Raw genomic sequence first — 18,173 nt, 5'->3', positions numbered from 1 at the left:
CCTATCACTTTCGATTCCCCCATGATTCTTCAGAGGTGTCGGCCAGAAAGAGATAGCAACCAGTTCAGAATCGCTACTTCAACCAATTTTGATAGTCTCAACCTACGCCATGCCGGGGACAGCTGTTCCCACAAGCCGTAACCACCACTCACCCTCTCTTATTCTCTTATCTTGGCGACTACAGCCTCACAATTCATCTTCGCTAGGCCTCACTTATTGGCCGACGTCGATACATCCCTGTTCTGTCTGCTACGCCGTCAGATGGCTGAGTTGGTAGTGCATATGATGCCTATCCTGCGCGTCAACTTGGATTGGCCTGTCTTCTTTATGCTTGTCGACGCTAAGAGGTAGCCGCATGAGCACCTGCGTCTCCTTATTTCGTGAAGCGAGGCTCTCTGGGCGATCTCTTCAAGGGTGACCGCGTTGGCATTCGCCAGCCTCCGGTCATTTCAGATAGTATATGAATGAGCTATTGTACATCAATTCCATCACATAATGCTAAGTGCAACCCCTGGACAAGTTGTTCCTGTAAGCCACAATACTAGTGGATGATTTGTTCACTATCAGAAGCAGGCTCTCTCACCTTAATAACTTACGAGATATCCTGGTTCACCGGCTATCGATGGTTTACGCAAGGGCTCCCTTGATTTGATCCCGCAGATGCGGTTCTAGGCGCTCCATTCAGGGAATGGACGACTTGTTCCTTCCCGTTCGAGCCAATCCTCCGGCTGACTTGTCCTCACTAGGCAATTGAACTGATGGAGAAAGTCTCTGGGTCAACGACCGTCTGTCCTGCAAGGCCATTATTCACACCTGGCCAACTATCACGGTCCGACGTAAAAGGTAATCACGTACTCAATAGAAACATTCAGACGATGGGCAAGGGCGTAAGATTGTAAGCCTAGATTCCAGATTTTCGAGCATTTGGTGGTAAAACGATATCGTTGCTTCTTCTTCAACTTCACGATTCATGTAACGTAGCTGGCTAGTACGTATGTCAATATGCAAGCTCTTGCCCAAGCGGCGTCCACCGACCAGTATGGATATACGAACTGGGGCCGAATATTCAACCCAGACTCACCGTGGGACAAGAGCCCTCGACAAACACTGCCTCGGCTATATGTAGCAGCACTCGCCGGCCTCGAAGTTGGCATATACAGAGTGGTTCCAAGACGATGCAAGTGTCTGTGATGACGCCTCGTGGTACCAACGGAAACTTTTGAGTTCGGCCATCTCAAAAAGACTTTGAGTGGCGGCCAAGAGTATTATTTCACAGTCGAGACTTAAGAACTTACTCTACTACTATAATTACATATCTATGAACTGTCTGAACAGTAAGCCCCATGTTTTAAGTTGGTTATAGATGCGTCGGGATATGAATTGTGAACACTGGCGGCTCACTCATTTGAATCCGACGGATATCTAGTATGGCTGTCTGCATGACTGTCTTACTCAGACAAGATGTTGTCAAAGGTGATTTGCTGCATTTAAGTCTCTGGATAACTTGAATACTGAAGTAGATGTGAATGATCCCGATGAGATGATCCTTGTACTAGTGTTGCCAAATCTAGAGTCCACTCATTCTGATCTTCTTCAGAAAAATACTTCTCCAAAACCGCCAATTGTATAAACCCTGAGCAACAACTTGCAATGTTCTCCGACCACTGCGCTTTGACTGGCGAGGTGTGTAGTTCAGATAGTCTCGGGAAGACGGCATTGTGATACTTTCTAGTCACTAAGGCTTGGAGATATTTAATTTCGGTTCTTTTTTCTTTTGAAGACTTGTTCATTACAAGGGATAGTGACTAGTAGTATCTGCTACGCGAGTCGTGATGACCCTTAGAAATTACACAGGACCATCGTTACCTCCTATCTCAGTAGAAGCAGTACCAACTACGAGATTCTCATAACCAACCATATAAGTCATAGGCAACGCCATAAATCTATCGCAATCATCACTCAGGGCAGCCGCGTACTCTGGACTGTTGTAGAATGCTAGCCAGTCGTCCCAAGTTCTCACCCAGAGCTGAGCACATCCATCATATTCCAGCACGTTCTCGCCAAGGCTTCGAGCCCTCTCCTTCATCTCTGGGGTTTGATGGTGCTATTGGCTTATCAGTTTTGTCATTCCTAGGATATAAATTTCTACCTACTTGTGCATAACGAACAATATGATCTTTGAAAGCTTTGGTCGCTGTGGCAAGATCGGCATGTACTGTTCTCCAATGACCAAAGAAAGTATCGTGATCGATAGAGTCGATCTTTTTAAAGTACACAGATACCTTAATGCAACGTTGGAAGTTGGGTTTTGAGTCGTAGTTCAGCTGAGGATGGGTGAACTCGTGTTCAATCTGTTTCCAAGGCATTGTCAATGATGATTGTTATGATTGCTGAGCTATGAGTACTGTGAAAAATCTAGCGAAATAGCTTATGCGTTGGGCCTTTACGTATATGCCAATCTGCTTTGGAGGTTGACTGATGTCAGCTCCTATTTCCGTGATAGCCGTGGACTGTGAAACATGTGAGAGACTCGGGAATCAAATCCGACCCTCGAAATCTTGGTGCTAATGTCGGTAACGCACGTAAGTGATCAAACAATCCGTCGCGATGTTAATAGCAATCGTAGAATAGCGTAGCGGGACATGAGTCAGGGGGCCTTTTCCCCAGTAGCGGAGATGTTGCCCCCAATTTCCCCGCATTCGTGTCGACCTAAGCCTGGGGATGTCAGGGTATATATCAGATAATGCTTTAAGAAGCCAAACATCCCTAGTGAGGCCATCAAAGTTGATAAGCCGCTGACCTGTAACCCTTCTCCTTCTTTAACAACACTGGTCATTATACTTGTGGAATAACAATTCAAAGCATGGGCATTGAAAAAGTTGCCATCGTGACGGGAGGAGCATCCGGGATAGGGTTCGAAGTGGTCAAGTCTTTGTTATCTGATGATTGGATCGTGTACATCTTGGACTTGAGCGCGGGTTCACGAGAGACCGCTGCCAGCACGAACCCTAAACTCTATTTTATTCAAGTTGATGTCACAAACTGGGCATCATTGTCTTCTTCATTTGATCAAGTTTTCAAAGCCCAGGGCAGACTTGATTTTGTATTTGCTAATGCCGGAATACTTCAATTGGAAAATTACTACAGCAGATCAGATGCACTCCCGCCTCCAGAACCGCGTCAAAACAGCATCGACATCAATCTAAAATCTGTCATCAATACTTGTTATCTAGCAGCGCAGTACTTTCACGCGTGCCAACACCCTGACAAAGATGCCGTAATAGTTCTTACAGCAAGCATAGCTTCATTTGTGAGTCCTGCCCATGTCTGCCCAGGACCGTGCCCTGTGAATACTAGCTGATGACATCATGCAGTATGCCCAGGAGTTTAATCCTCTATACACAGCCTCTAAGCATGGGGTGCTTGGATTCATGAGATCTATCGCTGCTCCATTCTACAAGGACAACATTCGCACATACGCTCTCTGCCCAAGCACGGTGCGAACCAATCTGCTCTCTAGCTGGGACACTTTCCCAGAAGAGTACCTGACTCCAGTGGAGACTATTGTGTCTACTGTGAGGATGCTCGTTGCGGGCGGTAACATGAAGGATTCGAAGGGTCGTGAAGTGTTGGAGGGCCAAGACTATGGTTTGGCTGTTGAAGTATTTTGCAACGAATTTTTCTTCAGGGATCAAATTGAGTATGCCAGTGACGGCTTGAGGATCATGTGTGAGGCGGCTAGCCTCGAAAACCAGCAACAAAATCTCAAGAGCCGGGGCTAGATACCTGAATAAATTAGATAGGAATTTAAATATGAATTTCTCATTCACGGCGGACTTCCGGTAATTCGGTGTAAGGTAGACTATGTTACGTCATGTTTCGAGTCAAATGCGAGTCAATGAAAAAATCGCTCCTCTGTCATGAGTCAGTCAGTCTCGGCCACCAATCCGCTCTGATAGTTTGCAAGCCGCGGTCCAGTGCAGGGAGCTGTGCGCCATAGCACCGGGGAAAGGATCTCCCCGTATTTTAGACACACAATAGATTCCACGAAACCGAACGAGACTCCAGAGTATATTAAATCCTATCTGTATAATATATCTCGTGACTACGGAACAGGATAATCATGCACACAGGCAAAGATCCGACAGGCAGCCCCGGTGGTCAAGTTTGGCTCATCACTGGGTGTTCTTCTGGCTTTGGCCGCGAACTAGTTCTAGCTGCGACCTCGCGGGGCGATCGAGTCATTGCCACAGCACGTCGCACCCAAGATTTGGATTACTGCCAGTCTATCGGTAATGTGAAGGTGTTACAACTAGACGTAACAGCCAGTCAAGCCGAGCTGAGTAGCAGGATCCGTGATGCAATTCAAATATATGGCGGCATCGACATTCTCGTCAATAATGCTGGCTATGTTCTCTCTGGAGTTTGGGAAGAACTGAGGTCGAGAGGCACCTTCATCGCTCCTAGTTCAACACCTGATTTTGACTGAGTTGCAGCCACGAACAAATCAAGGCGCAATTCGATACCAATTTACACGGCCCACTCAACCTAACACGATGCGTTCTGCCACACATGCGCTCGCGAGGAAGCGGTACGATTTTCTTCATGGGAAGTATCTCTGGCTGGCACGGTGTTGCTGGCGGCGGGCCTTATAGCGCTAGCAAGTTTGCCCTTGAAGGTAACTTCGCTTTATTCCCGAGTTGCTCTGTGAAGCGGAATCCTGCTTGTTAACAAGTGCTCGTGTCATAGGCGCGGTGGAATGCCTTGCAAAAGAAATACAACATTTGGGAATCCGAGTGCATCTCCTGGTGATCGGGCAGTTCCGCACTAATATTCTTGCTCTAGACAAGAAGAAGGCCGAGCTAGACCCAGATCAGGGCGAGCCTTGTTATGCCGCCATAAAAGCAGACATGGCCAGAATTCACGCTGCGACTACAGGTGCACAGCCTGGTGATCCTGCCATGGCTGTTGAAAGAATTGTGGACTTAGCACAGACGATGTATCTTCCGTGCGAAAAAGGAACTCAGTTGCCATTGCGCATACCATTAGGTTCTGATGCGGTCACCGTCATGAGGAGGAAATGTGAGACCACTTTGCGTTCCCTGGAAGAGTGGCAGAGCTTTGCTCGGTCCACAGATTTTCAAGATATGCTAGCAGTGCCTTCTTATCTGAGGTGATCAATACTCAATCAGATTCTCTATCGCCAAAACAGGCACTGGCAATAAGTACAACGGGATGCGGGCGACGTTACATGAAAATGGAGGTGCAAGCACCAGACAGTTTGAAAGCAGCGATCACATTTCTCCCAATGATGGAGTCACATATATTGAATTTATCTCTAGCTGATCACTCCTCGACAGGATGGGAATAAATTGCTACCCCGACTCAATTAAGTTTACAAAAGATGGGATGCGTATGATAAGATATTGTTCTATAATCTAAGCTATCCTGACTTTGCAAATAGTGACTTCTTCGCGAACTCGTCGCTAAAAGGGTAGTCGATGTAACCAATAGGAGACATAGGTGTATAAAATGTTGACCGGTCATACTTATTCAGTTCGAGATTCGATTGAATCCTGAACGGGAGATCAGGCGTCGAAATGAAATATCTCCCAAACATCACAACGACATCGCGGTCTGGGTATTCTTTGTCCACCGCCTGCCGGGCCGTCTCGGGCGTATATCCTCCGGCGATCAACACCGGACCTTCTCTCGCCTCAATTGCGAATGCAAGTGAATCCGCAGCTTCAACGTCAGAAGCTCCCGCAATACGTGATTCGACCAAATGAACATAAGCGAGCTTTAAAGCGTTCATCCGTTTGATGACATCAGTGAATTGTTGTATCGGATTTTCCATTCTCATTGCATTGTAAACACTCCAGGGGCTGAAACGAATGCCCGTCCTGTCAGCACCAATTGCCTCGCAGACCGCTTGTGCTACCTCCACTGCGAACCTCGATCTGTTTTCGACGCTTCCCCCGTAGGCATCGGTTCGCCTGTTACAGACACCCTGGACGAACTGGTCGATGAGATAGCCATTTGCGCCATGCAGCTCGACGCCATCGAAGCCAGCTTCGATGGCATTTTTCGCAGCTTGTGCGTATTGTTGTGCAACTACTTTTATTTCCTCAATAGTGTATGGAGTTGGCGCTGGATGCTGCGAGTCCAATGCAATGTCACTCGAGCTTCTGAATGCAATATTCTCTCGCTCTGCCACCTCGACGCTTGCTGTACGACCCAATGCCCATAGCTGGCAGAAGATGAAAGAGCCCTCGGCGTGAACAGCATCAGTGACCCCGCGCCAGGCTTTGATCTGGACATCGTTGTAAATGCCTGGGGCATTCGCATATCCTCCGTGCTCTGGAGCAATGAATGTTCCCTCGGAAATCAGAAGAGTACCGGGCACAGATCCCCGCTGACTGTAATAGTCCTTGAAATCAGGCGTAGGTATGTGATCATCAGTGGCACGGTAGCGTGTCAAAGGGCACATTCCCATGCGATGGTTTAACACGAGCTTTCCGATAGAGATGGGTTTGAATAGTCTTGACTCGGCCATGCTTGCGACGTATCAACTCCGTATACGCAATGAATTGACTAGTCGTTCTCGGGCGTCTAGAATTTGGTGATGTTTTTGCAGGTGATGCATCCTCGTCCTCAAGAGAAATACTGATTCTAAAAATCGTTGGTCTCTAGACCGTACCACAGACTTTTTTTCGTATGGCCTCCTCATTTGTCATGAGCTTTTTCGCGCACCATGACGCATGGTCGTTGTGCGGTGTCATGAATCATGGCTCTTTGCCCTAGTCGCAACCTAGGGGCGCCCTCGGGACCTTGGCCTAATCTAACCCTAAAACGAGCTTAGCCCGCCAAGAGTGATCAATCCCTGCTTCGGAACTTGAATCCCTGGCCCTAATCTCAGTCTTTGGGATGTGGTCACCGGATGCATCGTTACCAAGGTGACCTTGGCGTCTCTGGGGTACTACGCAGTAGTAAGCTGGGGTAGTGAGCTGGGGCAGTGGGCTGGGGTAGTGGGCTGGGGTAGTGATAGTAATCCGCGAAGAGCGACTTGGACCTGGGGATGGCGGAGCAGTCTACATGGTATCCTTTGCGAGACTTAGATTTGTACCCCTTATCAAGACAGGTCCGTAGGCACTTTGCCGTTCAGTTGTCCAGCCTGGGAGAGCCCAGCTTCGGGAGTCTCGAAACCATTTATGTACCGACAATCCGCCTCGATTCCAGAAACATCCATGAACATATCTCCATGAGCTAAATCGAGCAAATCAACCTCAATTGAAAAACCTTACATTGTCGATCTGACAAAATGTTCTCGTCATTGAAGAAACACATTAGGGGCAAGGTGATCAAACGTATCCTATCGACCAGCTGCGCCATAGTCAGTACCACACTAAAAGCTGGGATTCTGCTGCTGATGATAAGTCCAGTCGTTTTGTCTATATGGATACGATGCAGGCGTCCTCGGCGGCGTCCAAGAAACAAAGCCTTACCTCGCTGCCATGGGCGTACGGCAACTCCAAAGATGTCGTGCAAGTGAATGAAATCCATGCTAACTGCTCACTTTTGATACACTAGAACCCGACTGGGACCTATGTCATCCCCATGATTGCTTCAGCGTACACTCTGGCCGCAACTGTATGCTCGCTTGTAGTGACAGTCATTGGTCTCCCTCTCGGTCGACGCAAATGTATCCTCTTTGGTAACTTCCTGGTCATCATCGGCGGTAGCTTGCAGGCGTCTGCTTGGTCTGTTCCCCACATGATTGTGGGCCGAATCTTTTGCGTAAGTCTCGTGAACCGAATCAAAGTTCAGCTCTTGTGTCAATCTACTAACGACGGCGATATTAGGGGTTTGGTATTGGTGTAAGAAGGGTTCCAGACAAAACTCGATTGGTGTTCTGTTCTCACACATATAGTTCATCTCCTGCTCTATTCCGACCTACCAGGCCGAAATGGGCATTGAAAATAACGAGCGTGGTCCTGATGTCGCGTACACGTGTGTCTTTCTAGTGGCTGGTGCAGCCATTGCCTACTGGATCGATTTCGGTTTCACTAGGATGGACAATCAAATCTCTTGGGTAAGATGTGGCGACTGTATTCCCCATAGCTATCATACCATGCTGATTCAATGTCAGCGCATTCCCATCGGACTTCAGATCCTGTTTGCCGTTTGCGCAGGCGGTCTGACGCTATTGCTTCCGGATACACCACGATGGTACTATGCCCGGGGCCGCATAGCAGAAGGAGACGAGACTCTAGGGAGACTTATCGACGCACCGCTAGACGACCATCGTGTTCAAAACATGAAGCACGCCATCCTCGCTAGCATTGCTCTGGAAGAAGAGGACAAAGATCGCGGATTTAAGATCCTCGACCTGTTTTGGGACCGCAGCGATCTGCGCGTTGGTCGACGCATTCGCATCTCATTCTTGATTCTCGCGATCCAACAGATGATGGGTAAGATTGGCTGGCACCAGATCAGACACCAACTCAAATTGTAGTTGAGACTAACGGGCAAATGAACCATAGGTATCAATCTCTCCGTATATTATAGTACAGTCATCTTTTCGCAAGTTGGCTTATCCCCCTTCATGGCTCAGCTGCTAGCTGCCCTCATGAACACACTATTCGCAGCTGGCACGATACCACTTGTATTCACAATCGAAAGGTTTGGACGACGTAACATTATGATGTACTCCGCCGTCGCCCTTACCATTTGCATGGTTATCTTTGTTACCATGATCGGACTTCCTCACCGTACAAACGCAACTCAGTGGACGGCAGTCGCAGCTATTTTTGTTTACAACACTATCTTCGGGTATGGATGGATTGGAGTTTGCTGGCTGTATGGTCCCGAGGTAAGTTGAAGTGCATTCGTATCATTTTATCTGCACGCTGCGACTTTCGCTAAAACAAATATAAACAGATCGCCCCTCTTAAACTCCGTCACGCCGGCGCTGCCGCTGGAGCTTTTGGCGAATGGCTATTTTCCTTCATCACCGTCTTTGCAGGTGGAATTGCCCTCCAGAATGTTGGTTGGAAGATTTGGATATGGATGGCTCTTTCATGCTTCTTGGCCATCTTTTTCGTATACTTCGCATGCCCAGAGGTAACCCAAAGAGTTCCGTGAAATTCGACTCTACATTTGCTAATTCTGCATTTAGACATCTGGAAAGACTCTGGAGGAAATTGACATTATTTTCGCCAAAGATGAGGTCAAACATAGTTTGCTCGCCCAGACCGTCATTTCCGAGAGCCGTCACAACGAGAAGGATAATGAGTCTCCCGTGTGCGTCGAAGAAGCTTAGAATGACTAAGTATTTTGACATCCTGACTGATAACTTCACTGAAAGGAAGATGTATTCTTCTTGATCTATGGATTTCATGGAGTAGTCACAGCACAAGTGGCATTTGCGTCTTAACCAACGCTCGAGCAAAGTAATTTCTTTGGGATTCAATCATTTTGAGGTTATCCAATCTCGATACATAGATTCGAGAATGCTGTATCGATTCGTGTGATACTCAATTTATCAAGTGAGGGAGAGAATATTACTTCATGCTGCGTGCTTTTCTATCAGTTTCCTCAGGTAGCCTCCACTGAAAGCCTCAGCTTGATCAATATGGTTTTTTAGTAGTTGGTTGATACTGCTTTGATCAACCTACCACCCTTACAAAGAAAAGAATTCATCTTGTTTTGAGCACGACAGGCTTTGAATTATCATATGTAGTCATCAAAAGTCACGCGTTTGTTCGCAGCACATGTATTGGCTTTGCTAGAAAGAACAAGTAATCATGAGTTGAGTAGGAGACGTAATATAAATCATGACGATTGATCAAAGTTGTGTGAGGGTAGCTGACTGTGCGTTCACTTGTACCCAGATGAATCGCTCGTCACGTCGAATCATGCTCGCTGTGTTTAGTAGATGAAGATTACACAGTCTCGCCAACTCAGCGCAAGACATTATCAGTGGAGACAGCACAAGCGAGCAATTCCTACACCTCCACTTTCTGGGCAAGACATTGACAATCTGCACGGCCGTGGATCAGGAGCCGGGAAAAGGTCATCTGGCGCCAAAAGAAGTACTGATCGATGATGCATATTACACGGTGGAATAAGACAAGCAAGCATGAGAAGGGCCCATGCTTCTCAAGGAAAGACTTGATTATGTACACGAGCCCTCGTATGAAAGCTGCACCTATCATAATGATCATGCCCCCATGAACTAGACAAGTTAATCGCTAACCAAATTAGCCCCATACCACAAGGCCAAAGTAGTCAAAAGTATTGGTATAGGAATAATGTCTGGGACGCGTGGGGGTGCGGGGAGGCCTGATCTCTGACATGACTAATTACCTTTTGGAACCCGAATCTGTAACCTCGGTCAACAACAATCTTTCTCGCCATATAGCACCTAGACGAGCGCAAGCTGTTCACTTCAAATCGCTAACGTTCTGAATCACCTCAATTGTCAATAACATCGTGAATCAAGCGCACTTGTTCCAAAGATTGGTGATCACAATGGGCTCAATCAATACTACGGGCATACGTATCGCGTCAGCGTCCGGCTCCGTCACTGACCGGCGCGATGGATTTGCTGATCTCGCGAAGAATGAATCAATTCAGTTCATCGTTGGCGACTGGATGTCTGAGTATAACATGACTACAAGAGGAGGTGCCAAGATTGACAGCAAAGGATCTTCTGACGAGTTCGAGATCTCGTTCCTCGAAGCTCTGGACCCAGCTTTACCACACCTACAGGCCAATAAAATCAAAGTGGCAGTTAATGCTGGCGCCAGTGACACAGAGAAGTTGTACAAAGTCGTGGTGGATAAGATCAAGGCTGCTGGCTTGGACCTTCAAGTAGCGTGGGTTGGCGGGGACGAAGTTTTCGACATGGTCACCAGCAGTGTGAAGGAGGGAGAGGAATTCAAGAGTATCACCACTGGTAATTATTTCATGGGAGCCCTAAGTGTTTGAAGTACATACAAGCCTAATTATCCTAAGGCCGGAAACTTGCCGAATGGGAATTCGAGCCCATCTATGCCCAGTGTTACCTCGGTTGTTGGGGGATTGTTGAGGCTTTTAAGCACGGCGCCGATATCGTCCTGTGCGGTCGTGTAGCAGATGCCTCGCCCACGATGGCTTGCGCCGCGTATACATATGGCTGGAAACGAGAGGACTATCAACAGCTTGCCCATGCATTCGTTGCAGGTCATTTTATCGAGTGCTCGACTTATGTCACTGGAGGAAATTTCTCGGGATTTAAAAGCCTCCCAGGTCTTTCACTGAATCTTGGATTTCCCATCGCGGAGATCTCGGAGAACGGCACATTCTACATCACGAAACAGAAGAACCACGACGGCATGGTGACACCCGAAACTTGCAAAGCTCAGCTTCTATATGAAATACAAGGCCCGTTGTATTACAATTCCGATGTAGTAGCCCAACTAGATCAGATCACAATCCAGCAAGTCAGCGAGAACCGTGTGTGAGTATTTGATTGGTATAAGCAAGCAAAATACCGTCGCTAATATCCATTATTACCTAGGCTTATTGCCAATATCCATGGACACAGGCCACCTCCAACAACGAAAGTCGGCATTACAGCAAAAGGAGGTTACCAGGCAGAAGCACATTACTTCTTATGCGGTCTTGATATTGAAGAAAAAGCTCAACTTCTGGAACGACAAGTTCGAGCCCGACTCGACGAGTCAAAATATCATTGTCTAAAATTCCGAGTCAATGGACGGTGCCCTGATAACCCTAAGAATCAAGATTCTGCGACTGTCGACCTTCGGATCTTTGCGCAAGCACGAAATGAAGAGGATCTGTCGCTAAGCCGCTTCTTCCGACCCATAACAGATACAATTATGCAGAGCTACCCTGGTGCTACCTTTGCTGTAGACGCTAGACAGGCCAGTCCAAAGCCGTATTTCGAGTACTTTGTTTCAATTCTACCGCAGAAGAATCTTCAACATATCTGCTATCTGCCTGCGAAAGGTATACAGGTGGCAATTGACGCGCCAACTGATACCGAAGACTTTCTCTACGAGCAAGACACATACGAAACAACAAACCCGCTCGATTTAGTCACCCTACATCCAACTACAAAGGCTCCGCTGGGTTACATCGTTCACGCCAGATCTGGTGACAAAGGCTCAGATGCTAACGTTGGGTTCTTTGTGCGATATGCCGATGAATGGGATTGGCTGCGGAGCTTCCTGACTATTGAGAAGGTAAGAGAGCTGTTAGGCGAAGATGACACAGGAAAGCCCATTTTCCGCTTTGAACTTCCAAACATCGCAGGTATGCAGAAGTAATCTTGTCAGCTACAATTGCTTACTTGCACTAACAACTTACCCTCGTAGCTGTGCATTTCTTGCTCAAAGATCACCTCGATCGCGGCGTCGCGTCGAGTTCGACATACGACGTACTTGGTAAAAACTTGGCGGAGTATCTACGATGTAAGATGGTGGACATACCGAATAAATTTCTTGAGCGCGGCAGAATCTAGCTAAACACCCGAAAATGGTTCCATTAAACGAGGAAACAATTGACATTTTCGAATTATTACAAGAACTCGGCAATAAGAGCATAGTCTGATTCTGCGTGACCTACAATAAGTATGATTGATTTGTCCCCTCAGGCTTGCAATTCCGCTGTAGGTGATGTCGCGTGTACAACCAGGATATGCGAGAGTATGCACCGCCTCGCACATGAGTCAGGTCCGGCTGCCTGGTCTTTGGAGGGGTGAACTTAGCTCTCCACTGACTAAGTAACAGCTAATAGCCAGGTTGACATGACCTGCTATTATAGGCACTGACTCTGCTTACCACAATAGCACCGCCATATATACTTGATCAAGTGTACAGATTCGGCTTAACCTCACAAACCTTTTGTACCATCTGAGACCTACGTGACGGATTCCCAACAAAAGGTATTTGGCACCGAGGCCCTGCATCCCAGATATTTCATCACTTGAAGTTCCCAGGAAAATGGGTTCGACGCAGGACCAGGAGCTAATGTTCGCAGCTCAGTACAATAAAGTTCGTCACGGTCCCAACCCCCATTCATGAAGCTTTAGACCAACCGCTGATCACGTGTGACAACAGATCACAAACAAAGTCGAAGTAAATAGAATTCCTATTCCGTCGCCCAACGATAATGAAATCCTCATCAAAACAAAATGTGCCTCCCTGTGTCACTCGGACCTGGTTTGTGGTGCTCGCACCTCGTATGAATGAGATTGACGCTGAGATGAGACGCAGATGCTCTTTTGGGGTCATACTGCCGAGGAACCCCCAACTGATACTATAACGATTGGACACGAGAACACTGGCTTCGTAGTAGCCAAGGGCAAAAACGTGAAAGACATCAACTTAGGAGATCCTGTTGGTTGTCTCGGCTGTTCCTACGCTTGCTGTATGAGACCTACCGCATGAAAGTTCGGAACTAGGTGCTGATCTGTGCTTTTCAGATGATTGCGAAGGATGTCAAGTTCACAATTTGTTCTGCGAGAAAGGCACTGGACGAATGCATGGGTTCTCATGTCCTGGTCACTTCGCCGAGTATTCCTTATCTGACTATAGAAACGCAATGATTCTACCCAAGGACATGGACATGATTACAGCGGCACCTCTATTCTGCGCCGGAGTTACTGGTAAGTCGCCACTCTTTCATAAATTGTTTCAGAAGTGGCATGGCCCCGAATACCTCGCTTTCAGGGGGTTCCCTTGCTCACCAAATCGCAGCCTACCATGCAGTGAAGGGATGCAATTTGCAAGAGGGCCAGTGGATCGCGGTCATTGGCTGTGGCGGTCTCGGGCATCTAGGTGGGTAATTCCAAGCATGACAAAGGCTTTGGACAAGCAGTCTGACAAGACTATATAAAAGCGGTGCAGTATGCCAAGGCGATGGGGTTCAAAGTCATTGGAGTGGATATTTCGAATGCCCAACTAGAGGATGTCAAGTCTCTCGGTGCGGATGCCATCATAAACACCTTGGAAGAGCCAGACTTCGAGGCTAAACTCAAGGAAATCACTGGTGGAGGTTGTCACGCCGCTGCAGTTTTTAGCGCATCGAATGCGGCTTACGAAACCGCACCAAAGGTCCTACGGTACGTGAATTCTACCAACTCGCTGTTGACTCCCTCTCGAGAAGATCGAACGGTCTGGACTCACGTGTTACTTGCAAATAGAATCAACGGTCTATTGATGGTGGCGGGTATTCCGCAACGTCCACTATCTATTAGCGCATTGGATATTTTGTTGGGTAAGTATCGCATTGCAGGAAAAAGCAGCGGTATTCCGAAGAATATGCCAGAAGCGATCGAGTTCAGCCACAAACATGGTATCAAAGCACACATCACCACCTTCAATCACATTCAGGATATTGATAAGTTGCTTGCAATGATGGAGTCAGGAAAGACTAGCGGTCGTTTTGGAATCGTGTTAGAGTAGACTCAACCTCGGCCTAATGGGATTCTTACATCCCCGAGTCAATAAATCTTCAAGTCTTCGTCCTTCTAACATTGCTCCGTGTACCCGATCGGTCTCGCCACGGGAGGGCGCCCCTTGGGACTCAACGATAATTACCTTTCGCCGAGAGCCCTCGGAATCTGTACTTCGATCCTACGTGACTTACGGATGGCCTGGTCCCTATCGTGATGAAAGCAGTCCCGTATCCCTGCTAAGCCCCACCAATCTCGTCTTTTCCTTTTCCTGTGGAGTGTGCCAGGAAAGGAGGCGTTTTGCCAGCAATGTCATTGTGGGGTGCTAATCAGCTGCATGAGTCAAGCTGACTGTGTGGGGTCTCCAGAGAGGGGAAAATGAGGGGCGGTCGTTCGGTAACGAGGGACAAGTTATTGATGTTGATCGGTTCGGGATTCCATCCCCACGGGTTTACTCGAAAAGTGGCTCAAGCCGAAGTCTGGCATGGCCGAGCGTACTAGCGCTTCTCGGGGCCGGCGCACTGGGGAAGGCCCGGGGGCCCAGCAAATGTTCGATCTTTACCCACTCTCCTGCTAAGTCTCAAGTCTCATAATCATATATCGCCGCCATTCAAGAGGTCGAGATTTGGGAAGCGATCTTGCTCCCGTCGTTAAGGAATCCCCAAACACTCGCGCTCTGTCTACTACTGTACACTAGCACATCGCTGACAGCTGCTCGAAATGTTGGCCAACAGATTGCGCGGCAAAGGTCTCCGCGTAGCCATAACTTGTAGCGTAGGAAGCGCTTACTTGCTTTTTGGCTATGATCAGGTATGTCTTCAGCAATTGGATTAATCCAAGACCATTGGATTGTGTTGACACATTTCCGATCAGGGCGTTCTGGGTGGCCTGGTCACAGAACCTAGCTTCCTCAAAGCCATTGGAAACCCCAGTTCCAGTTTCCTTGGTTTGATCGTTGCTCTGTATAATGTTGGCTGTTTGGCAGGATGCGTAGTGGCCGGATTGGTTGGAAATAAACTGGGCCGAAAGAAGACGATTGTCATTGGCTGTGTGATTATGATTATAGGCGGCGTCATTCAGACTGCAATCTACGGAGCGGCCCAGCTTATTGTCGGGAGATTGATCTCCGGCGTGGGAAATGGTTTGTTGCGCTCCCTAAAACATAGAGCAAGTGATGTGGTAACTTCGGCTGACATACTCTAGGCATGATAACCTCTACAGTTCCTGTCTATGTCTCAGAATGCTCAGGGGCGAAGAAGCGCGGCAGATCAGTTGCGATTCAGCTATCTGTAGTCATTGTAGGACCTCACTTTTGAAACCATTCCTTTCTCTCGATTCTCACTGTCAATAGTTCGGCACAGTGGTTGCCTACTGGTTAGATTACGGCACCATCAAGAACCTGGAAGGAGAGGTAAGTGAACAAGGTCCTCAGGCTGTATGAAGCTGACTAATGTGATCCAGGTTGTCTGGCGATTCCCTATTGCCTTCCAGAATGTCTTTGCTCTTTTTACACTCTTTACGCTCCCTTTTCTACCTGAAACTCCTCGGTTAGTACCTCTCAAACCTCACAAACATGAATTACCCGCTAATCGATTATTCAGGTGGCTCTTCTCACACGGGTACCAGAAAGAATCCATCAGTGTATTGGCTAGATTGCAAGGCTGTGCCGAAGATGACCCTCGTATAAAGCTTGTGGAAGACGAGATGGCCGATGCTCTTAGGCTGGAAGAGGAGTCCGTCAAGTTCTCACTGAAGAGCCTGATCAACGACCAGAGCCCCTTGAAAAACACACGGCGTCTCATCTTGTGTTTCCTCATTCAGCTCTGGCAGCAGTTCACGGGGATTAACGTCATTGCCTTTTACGTGACCATCGTCCTCGAAGTCAACGTCGGATTATCGCGGGAGACTAGCAGTCTGGTGGCCGGTTGCATCCAGATAGCCTTCTGGTGTGGCACATTCCCTCCTATGATTCTCCTCGACAAGGTTGGCAGAAGACCAATGCTTCTGCTCGGTTCAGTGGCACTATTAATATCCATGATCATGTTCACCGTTGGAATCGCCGTCAACACATCGGCAACGGCGAACATGGCCCTGGCAATGTTATTCGTGTACGAAATATCCTTTGGCATGTCGTGGAACAGCATTCCTTGGCTCTATGCCCCAGAGATTACAACACTCCAAATTCGTCATATTGGTTCTGCTGTGGCTACCTTTTCAGAGTGGCTATGGACGTTTGTAAGTGACGCGATTCTTGTTTCGAGCTGCCCGAAATAGCGCTGATTTTGCAAATAACAGGTTATTGCTCTGATTACACCGTATGCCATCGATACGGCGGGGTGGAAATTTTACCTCTTATTCTGCTGCATGATAGCTCTGAATATACCCTTCACGTATCTGTTCTTTCCTGAGGTAAGTCTTTGACACAACGAGTTCTAGGCGCCATGCTGACATGAGGAACAGACGTGTGGGAAGACACTGGAAGAGCTGGACTATGTCTTTGACAAACACCATCGATATAACCTGGAGGCAGGGCGGCCAACCACGAGCGAGGAGAGGAAAGCGCAAAATGTGGATGACCATGCTACTGACCACCACGTCGAGATGTCTAAGGTCGCCTCCTAGGCCACTGTCATGTCAACGCTATTAAAAGGTTGCAGCCTCGGCCCTTTATATTTGCGATTGCGAGATAGATAGATTCCATAGAGCCGGTGAGATTTCGTAGAGGTGGCACCTGTCTTCATTGTCTCCGGCGCAAAAGACTCGTTTATCATCTCCGAAGATAACGTTATATATAGACAGTGTCTGATTCAACAAATCTAGCATATAGTTCTCGTGACTGACATCAGATACCGTTTACTAATTATCTTGGCGTCAGCCGCGATCATAGATCGCAGCAGTCATGGCAGGAAACCTTGCTTGGAACTCTTTGGACACAGTCCAATTCTTGAGATTCCGAAGGTGTCTCTCGAATATTGAATGAAGCACACCGCCATCATTGATGTCAGAAATAGCATCCATTGCATCAAAGGACCAGTTCACAGAAACGTTCTGAGAATAGTATTCCGAAAAGATCTGGAATGGGTACTCCTCAGGGTTTTCTATCAATAGGTCCCGCACGCCCGGCCTGCATATGTTGATATTAGAAAAGGCTTTGCTTGATGCGTTTCTCGTTACTCACCAAGGAATGTTATCGATCCAAGCGGCGTGTGGGAGAGTGATTTGTATAGCAGTAGGACGCAGCCAGGACGGCATGGCCGTATAATTGTCTCTGCTCGGGTCAATTTGCCACTAACTGTGTCAGATTATCCCGTAAAAAAATTGAATATGGCAAGCTGTTTCGACTAGACATTGCCAACTTACCCTAATGGTGAGACACATGAGGTAGAAAAAAGCAAACTTTTCTGTCATACCAACAAATGGAAAAGTAGATAGAACCCGTGACATGATGCCACTGAGAGGGTGAACAGACTCGACGAGGTTCGTGTCGATCAAAGCCTTTACAGTTGGTTTCCTCGGCCCGAGGATAGTTTCGCAAGCAGCCCCCTTGGAGATGAGCTCTCTGCGAGAATTCCGAAAATCTACCAGAATCTGATCCAATGGGCAAGTTGGCGCCAGATGGGGAGGCATGACTGTAAAAATTGCGTTCTCGTTTCTGGTGCTCATAATCATGGTGCTGCAAGGGGTAGGGAGCGAGACGAGGCAATCTGCT

At 47.7% G+C, this 18,173-nt stretch overlaps 4 protein-coding genes across 4 annotated transcripts; 3 read left to right on the top strand and 1 right to left on the bottom strand.

The window, feature by feature from the left end:
• Window positions 1–5,443: 5,443 nt before the first annotated feature.
• On the bottom strand, window positions 5,444–6,496 carry UCRPA7_3125 (putative nadph dehydrogenase protein; the record flags this gene model as incomplete). Its single annotated transcript, XM_007915687.1, has 1 exon — window positions 5,444–6,496. One exon carries the CDS (start codon window positions 6,494–6,496, stop codon window positions 5,444–5,446), a length of 1,053 nt encoding a protein of 350 aa, XP_007913878.1.
• Window positions 6,497–7,773: 1,277 nt separating this feature from the next.
• Window positions 7,774–9,322, top strand: UCRPA7_3124 (putative sugar transporter stl1 protein; the record flags this gene model as incomplete). Its single annotated transcript, XM_007915689.1, has 6 exons — window positions 7,774–7,797; window positions 7,961–8,092; window positions 8,150–8,511; window positions 8,569–8,872; window positions 8,941–9,123; window positions 9,179–9,322. The coding sequence occupies 6 exons, from the start codon at window positions 7,774–7,776 to the stop codon at window positions 9,320–9,322; spliced, it is 1,149 nt and encodes a 382-aa protein (XP_007913880.1).
• Window positions 9,323–10,533: 1,211 nt separating this feature from the next.
• On the top strand, window positions 10,534–12,335 carry UCRPA7_3123 (putative duf1446 domain protein; the record flags this gene model as incomplete). The annotated part of the gene is made up of 3 exons (XM_007915690.1): window positions 10,534–10,960; window positions 11,020–11,503; window positions 11,927–12,335. The coding sequence occupies 3 exons, from the start codon at window positions 10,534–10,536 to the stop codon at window positions 12,333–12,335; spliced, it is 1,320 nt and encodes a 439-aa protein (XP_007913881.1).
• Window positions 12,336–15,184: 2,849 nt separating this feature from the next.
• Window positions 15,185–17,086, top strand: UCRPA7_3122 (putative sugar transporter protein; the record flags this gene model as incomplete). The annotated part of the gene is made up of 8 exons (XM_007915693.1): window positions 15,185–15,274; window positions 15,338–15,605; window positions 15,668–15,762; window positions 15,816–15,875; window positions 15,926–16,011; window positions 16,066–16,699; window positions 16,760–16,873; window positions 16,925–17,086. The coding sequence occupies 8 exons, from the start codon at window positions 15,185–15,187 to the stop codon at window positions 17,084–17,086; spliced, it is 1,509 nt and encodes a 502-aa protein (XP_007913884.1).
• Window positions 17,087–18,173: the final 1,087 nt, after the last annotated feature.

This window comes from Phaeoacremonium minimum, assembly GCF_000392275.1.
Source record: "Phaeoacremonium minimum UCRPA7 unplaced genomic scaffold PA7_03_scaffold_230, whole genome shotgun sequence".
Classification (NCBI taxonomy): domain Eukaryota; kingdom Fungi; phylum Ascomycota; class Sordariomycetes; order Togniniales; family Togniniaceae; genus Phaeoacremonium; species Phaeoacremonium minimum.
This window is presented reverse-complemented; position numbering and strand designations above follow the sequence as displayed.